The sequence below is a fragment of the Nerophis ophidion genome, linkage group LG01 (genome assembly GCF_033978795.1).
Source record: "Nerophis ophidion isolate RoL-2023_Sa linkage group LG01, RoL_Noph_v1.0, whole genome shotgun sequence".
NCBI classification, from domain to species: Eukaryota; Metazoa; Chordata; class Actinopteri; order Syngnathiformes; family Syngnathidae; genus Nerophis; species Nerophis ophidion.
In genome coordinates this window covers 92094793-92102356 of record NC_084611.1, presented here as the reverse complement: position 1 = coordinate 92102356, position 7564 = coordinate 92094793, and the positions used below count along the sequence as shown (strand labels likewise).

Here is a 7564-nt window from a genome sequence, read left to right as displayed (position 1 = left end):
TGCTTTTGCACTATAAAGTTTGGAAGGAACATTTTAAATAACGATGAAAGCATGTGGTTGTGTCACCGCCTCAAGGAATGTTTACAATGAAAATTATAACAACAATATAACGATAACCACTATTTCAAAATAATTCCCACAAATAAAGTAACAGTTGTGTACATTTAAATTATTCCGTTCCACATCTTAACTCATAACTGCTACCAGTGATTGTCAGTGATTAAAAAAAAAAAAGTTACAAAAAGAACCAACATTCATTTTACACTATAATAATACAAATATGTGTGTAAAAATATACTTATTAATTGATTACATTTCTTTTTAATGGAGTTAAATTTTGTACAAATTAAAAACAGGAAGGGAACCAATGTGTTAGTAAATGCTATGAATTGGAAAAGGGGTAGGATGAAATAAACTCTGCTTCTTCCTACTCCTTTTCGGACATGTTGTAAAGAGAAAGTGAAGCGCGTTCTAAATAAATTTAAACCATAACAAGCCAGTATTCTGAACGGTTCTTTCTTTTTTATTTTATTCCTGAATGTTAAATTATAAAGTTGAAAATTCACATATAATCATTACGTATTTTTTATTGTATATTAACTCCCATTGAATATATTTATATAGTCACATTTAATATATTTTGTCACATTTATTATATTTTAGACAAATGTATTATACTTGTTTATTTTATTTAGTCATTTGTAAAATAATTAGTTTAGTCACATTTGTTTGTTTTTATTTAGTATATTTTAGTGCCATTTAAATATATTTTATTTAGTCACATTTAATATACTGCAGTTTACTCATGTTTAATATTTTTTCACATTTAATATATTTTATTTAGTCCCATTTAATACTTAATTAGTCACATTTAATATGCTGTAGTTATTTAGTGATATTTAATATATTTAGTCATATTTATTTTATTTAATCCCATGTTATATACTGTAGTTATTTAGTCACATTTAACATCTTAGTCATATTTAATATATTTAGTCACATTTAATATATTTAGTCACATTTAACATCTTAGTCACATTTAATATATTTAGTCACATTTAATATATTTAGTCACATTTAACATCTTAGTCATATTTAATATATTTAGTCACATTTAATATATTTAGTCACATTTAACATCTTAGTCATATTTAATATATTTAGTCACATTTAATATATTTAGTCACATTTAACATCTTAGTCACATTTAATATATTTAGTCACATTTAATATATTTAGTCACATTTAACATCTTAGTCATATTTAATATATTTAGTCACATTTAATATATTTAGTCACATCTTAGTCACATTTAATATATTTAGTCACATTTAATACTTAATTAGTCACATTTAATATACTGTAGTTATTTAGTGATATTTAATATATTTAGTCATACTTATTTTATTTAATCCCATGTTATTTTATTTAATCCCATGTTATGTACTGTAGTTATTTAGTCACATTTAACATCTTAGTCACATTTGATATATTTAGTCACATTTAATATATTTAGTCACATTTAATATCTTAGTCATATTTAATATATTTAGTCACATTTAATATATTTAGTCACATTTAACATCTTAGTCACATTTAATATATTTAGTCACATTTAATATATTTAGTCACATTTAATATACTGTGGTTATTTAATCATGTTTGATGTGTTTAATCACATTTATTTTATTTAGTCACATTTATTTTATTTAGTCACACACTCGGGACCATTTAGTGTTGCCAATCAACCTATCACCAGGTGCATGTCTTTATTTAGTCACATTTAATATATTGTAGTTTAGTCATATTTAATATACTTGCTCTCATTTAGTACATTTTATTTAGTCACATTTAACATACTGTAGTTTAGTCATATTTAGTATATTTGCTCTCATTAAATATATTTTATTTAGTCACATTTAATAGTTATTTAATAATAATAATAATAATAGATTTTATTTGTAAAAAAAAAACACTTTACGTTGAGCAAACAACCTCAAAGTGCCACAGTGTAAAAAAATAGTAATAATAATAATAAAAAGATCCATCCATCCATCCATTTTCTACAGCTTATTCCCTTTCGGGGTCGCGGGGGGCGCTGGCGCCTATCTCAGCTACAATCGGGCGGAAGGCGGGGTACACCCTGGACAAGTCGCCACGTCATCGCAGGGCCAACACAGATAGACAGGCAACACTCAAATAAATGAAATATAAAACTAGAAACAGCCTAATAGCTAGAACCAGCATGCATGTCTATAAAAAGGCTTTTTTTTAAAAAGATGGATTTTTAAGCCTTTTTTAAAAGCTTTCACAGTCTGAGGTGCTCTAAGGTTTTATTTTATTTTATTTTATTTTATGTTACCTGGGGATAGGTTGATTGGCAACACTAAATGGTCCCTAGTGTGTGAATGTGAGTGTGAATGTTGTCTGTCTATCTGTGTTGGCCCTGTGATGAGGTGGCGACTTGTCCAGGGTGTACACCGCCTTCCGCCCGATTGTAGCTGAGATACCAGCGCCCCGCGTGACCCCAAAAAGGGAATAAGCGGTAGAAAATGGATGGATGGATGGATGGTTGTTGTTGCATTTAATTAAAAAAAGGAAGAGTATTATCAAAAGCGATTGTTTTTTGACGATATCATTTTATGCCTGCGAGACTAAATCGAGGGTGTTCTGACGCGTCGCTCCAAATCTCGTCTATTTCCAGTTCTCGCGAGACCGCAACGGTTGCTGCATTTGAAAAGAGGCGGCACGGGACTACGACGCTGTGCTCGACAACAAGTCAAAAAAGGTAAATAAGTGCCATTAAAAATGACTCATTTTTACATATAAGCGTCGCGATATGAAATTTTAGTTTTGAAGGTGTTTTTTACATGTCACGGAGTGTCTTTTTGGCGCTTTGAACGAACGCTGGCACCGAGCTAGGTTGTACTTGTCAATACAACAAGCTAGCCATTAGCGACGACACAATTCCCTGAGTTAAAACTACACACTTATTGCACTTTTACTTGTGGTTTTTGCGAAGGAAACATGGCCGTAGACAACGAAGTGGAGGTGAAGGAGGCGTTCCAGCGCGCCCAGAAGGCGCACAACAACAAGGCCAAGCTGGTGGCCAGCCTGAAAAGTCGCTACAACAAGGTGAATATACCAGGTTATTCTCTTTTATTTTCATAAATGCTCGTCACTTTTACTTATACTTACTCGCACCATGGATTGATTAACGTGGACCCCGACTTAAAGGCCTACTGAAATCAATCCATCCATCCATCCATCCATCATCTTCCGCTTATCCGAGGTCGGGTCGCGGGGGCAACAGCCTAAGCAGGGAAACCCAGACTTCCCTCTCCCCAGCCACTTCGTCTAGCTCTTCCCGGGGGATCCCGAGGCGTTCCCAGGCCAGCCGGGAGACATAGTCTTCCCAACGTGTCCTGGGTCTTCCCCGTGGCCTCCTACCGGTTGGACGTGCCCTAAACACCTCCCTAGGGAGGCGTTCGGGTGGCATCCTGACCAGATGCCCGAACCACCTCATCTGGCTCCTCTCGATGTGGAGGAGCAGCAGCTTTACTTTGAGTTCCTCCCGGATGGCAGAGCTTCTCACCCTATCTCTAAGGGAGAGCCCCGCTACCCGGCGGAGGAAACTCGTTTCGGCCGCTTGTACCCGTGATCTTATCCTTTCGGTCATGACCCAAAGCTCATGACCATAAGTGAGGATGGGAACGTAGATCGACCGGTAAATTGAGAGCTTTGCCTTCCGGCTCAGCTCCTTCTTCACCACAACGGATCGGTACAACGTCCGCATTACTGAAGACGCCGCACCGATCCGCCTGTCGATCTCACGATCCATTCTTCCCTCACTCGTGAACAAGACTCCTAGGTACTTGAACTCCTCCACTTTGGGTCAGGGTCTCCTCCCCAACCCGGAGATGGCACTCCACCCTTCTCCGGGCGAGAACCATGGACTCGGACTTGGAGGTGCTGATTCTCATTCCGGTCGCTTCACACTCGGCTGCGAACCGATCCAGCGAGAGCTGAAGATCCCGGTCAGATGAAGCCATCAGGACCACATCATCTGCAAAAAGCAGAGACCTAATCCTGCGGTTACCAAACCGGAACCCCTCAACGCCTTGACTGCGCCTAGAAATTCTGTCCATAAAAGTTATGAACAGAATCGGTGACAAAGGACAGCCTTGGCGGAGTCCAACCCTCACTGGAAATGTGTTCGACTTACTGCCAGCAATGCGAACCAAGCTCTGGCACTGATCGTACAGGGAACGGACCGCCACAATAAGACAGTCCGATACCCCATACTCTCTGAGCACTCCCCACAGGACTTCCCAATCAATCAATCAATCAATGTTTATTTATATAGCCCCAAATCACAAATGTCTCAAAAGACTGCACAAATCATTACGACTACAACATCCTCGGAAGAACCCACAAAAGGGCAAGGAAAACTCACACCCAGTGGGCAGGGAGAATTCACATCCAGTGGGACGCCAGTGACAATGCTGACTATGAGAAACCTTGGAGAGGACCTCAGATGTGGCCAACCCCCCCCCTCTAGGGGACCGAAAGCAATGGATGTGGAGCGGGTCTAACATGATACTGTGAAAGTTCAATCCATAGTGGCTCCAACACAGCCACGAGAGTTCAGTTCAAGCGGATCCAAGACAGCAGCGAGAGGAAACCATCTCAAGCGGAGGCGGATCAGCAGCGTAGAGATGTCCCCAACCCATACACAGGCGAGCGGTCCATCCTGGGTCTCGACTCTGGACAGCCAATACTTCATCCATGGTCATCGGACCGGACCCCCTCCACAAGGGCGGGGGAGACATAGGAGAAAGAAAAGAAGCGGCAGGTCAACTGGTCTGAAAAGGAGGTCTATTTAAAGGCTAGAGTATACAGATGAGTTTTAAGGTGAGACTTAAATGCTTCTACTGAGGTAGCATCTCGAACTGTTACCGGGAGGGCATTCCAGAGTACTGGAGCCCGAGATGTTCTTATTTAAACGGGGATAGCAGGTCCATTCTATGTGTCATACTTGATAATTTCGCCATATTTTTGCTGAATGGATGTAGTAGAGAACATCCACGATAAAGTTCGCAACTTTTGGTCGCTAATAAAAAAAAGCCTTGCCTGTACTGGAAGTAGCAGACGATGTGTGCGTGACGTCACGGGTTGTGGAGCTTCTCACATCTGAACATTGTTTACACTCATGGCCACCAGCAGCGAGAGCGATTCACACCGAGAAAGCGACGATTTCCCCATTAATTTGAGCGAGGATGAAAGATTCGTGGATGAGGATAGTTAGAGTGAAGCACAAAAAAAAAAAAAAAGGTTACGGCTCCAGGCAACGGCAGTGTGAGCGATTCGGATGTTATTAGACACATTTACTAGGATACTTTTGGAAAATCCCTTATCTGCTTATTGTGTTAATAGTGTTTTAGAGAGATTTTAACCTTCCTCTTGTGTTAGCTTTCTGTTACCATCTCTGATGTTAACGAGTCGGTTTTCACCCATGTCTTAAATCAGCTGTGAAATACACTAAAAATGATTATCTATCATCCAATTTGTTTCTCATCTCTTGGTTACCTTGTTAGGCTTCCTTATCCGTGAAAATATTGGTTATAATATTTTTGGAGTGGACCATTGGGCAATTTTTTGCCAGTACACCCCTCGATTTCAATAAAAAAAAATGTTAAAATTAACTTTAAAAGAATCGTACAAATAAATAAAAGGTTTTTGTGTTACCTGACCATTACTGAGGGGTATTAGAACATATATCTTATATCTTATTTGTTTTATTTATTTTTTCATTTTAATAATTTTGAGACAGAATTGACCTCACATGTCTGGACATGCCCGTCTTTGTTTGTTTTGTACAGGATAACAAGGTAAAATGAGAATCCCCTAAAGCTCACATGATTGGGAGAAGAGCTGGCTGTCAGTGTGTTTAGTTTTGGCTCTAATTATTGCTTAACAATCATAGCTCGGTTGGTAGAGTGGCCGTGCCAGCAACTTGAGGGTTGCAGGTTCGATTCCCGCTTCCGCCATCCTAGTCACTGCCGTTGTGTCCTTGGGCAAGACACTTTACCCACCTGCTCCCAGTGCCACCCACACTGCTTTAAATGTAACTTAGATATTGGGTTTCACTATGTAAAGCGCTTTGAGTCACTAGAGAAAAGCGCTATATAAATATAATTCACTTCACTTCACATTTTTATAACTGGGTCGAAACTGACCCTAACACCAAGGTCATAATTTCATCCAGAGCATTTATAATTTAATGAAAAACCAAAACAAATGTTTTGTTTTGTTGAAATAGAGGTTCCTGACAAAGTCAAAAAGCCTCGATGCAAAAAAATTAATTTATATCGCTATTTTATGCATTTAAAAACTAAAACGGGTCGGTGCTGACCCTAACACAAGACGAAGGATAAAGTCATACCTGAAAGTCGGAGGGCTGCGGTGAACGCCAGTGTCTCCGAGAGAAGCCAATGGAGGAGCCAAGATCACAGCTGCCTTTTTGACAGCTGCAGGAGGAGGTCGCATAATCCGCTCAAGTCTCCGGTAAGAGCCGACTTAATATCACAATTTTCCCATCCAAAAACTTGCTGTTTGACGTAGAGAAACATGTTCGCTTGACCGCTCTGTGTTAAAGCTTCACAACAAACAAAGAAGCACCGAATTTGTTTCGGTTACTAAAGGCAGCTACAATCCACCGCTTTCCACCAACAGCATTCTTCTTTGACGTCTCCATTATTACTTGAACAAATTGCAAAAGATTCAGCAACACAGATGTCTAAAATACTGTGTAATTATGCGATGAAAAGAGACGACTTTTAGCCGTGAGTGGGGCTGGGAGAACATGTCCGCTCCAACCAATAACGTCACAAGCACGCCTCAACATAAGCGTCATCATTCCGCTATGTTTTCAACAGGATACCTCGCGGGAAATTTAAAATTGCAATTTTTAGTAAACTAAAAAGGCCGTATTGGCATGTGTTGCAATGTTAATATTTCATCAATGATATATAAACTATCAGACTGCGTGGTTGGTAGTAGTGGCTTTCAGTAGGCTTTTAAACAAGTTGAAAAACTTATCCGGGTGTTGCCATTTAGTGAATGTTTAGTTTAGTCTTTATTTGAAGGCACAATGCACAGAAACATTAAAGGGGAACATTATCAGCAGACCTATGTAAGCGTCAATATATACCTTGATGGTGCAGAAAGACCATCTATTTTTTTAACCGATTTCCGAACTCTAAATGGGTGAATTTTGGCGAATTAAACGCCTTTCTGTTTATCGCGCTGGAGGCGATGACGTCAGAATGTGACGTCGCCGAGGTAACACAGCCGCCATTTTCATTTTCAACACATTACAAACACCGGGTCTCAGCTCTGTTATTTTCAGTTTTTTTTTACTATTTTTTGGAACCTTGGAGACATCATGCCTCGACGGTGTGTTGTCGGAGGGTGTAACAACACTAACAGGGAGGGATTCAAGTTGCACCACTGGCCCCAAGATGCCAAAGTGGCAAAAAATCTGCCGCCAGACCCCCATTGA

General features: G+C 39.3%; 1 protein-coding gene across 1 annotated transcript in view; it reads left to right on the top strand.

Moving 5' to 3' along the window:
- The window catches only part of ncapg (non-SMC condensin I complex, subunit G), a 68567-nt gene that overhangs the window by 23248 nt on the left and 37755 nt on the right, over nucleotides 1-7564 (top strand). Inside the window, exons 2-3 of the mRNA XM_061916308.1 lie at nucleotides 2705-2788; nucleotides 3023-3135. Coding sequence (XP_061772292.1) covers nucleotides 3028-3135 — 108 coding nt within the window. The 5' untranslated portion in view covers nucleotides 2705-2788; nucleotides 3023-3027. The remainder of the gene's footprint in view (nucleotides 1-2704; nucleotides 2789-3022; nucleotides 3136-7564) is intronic.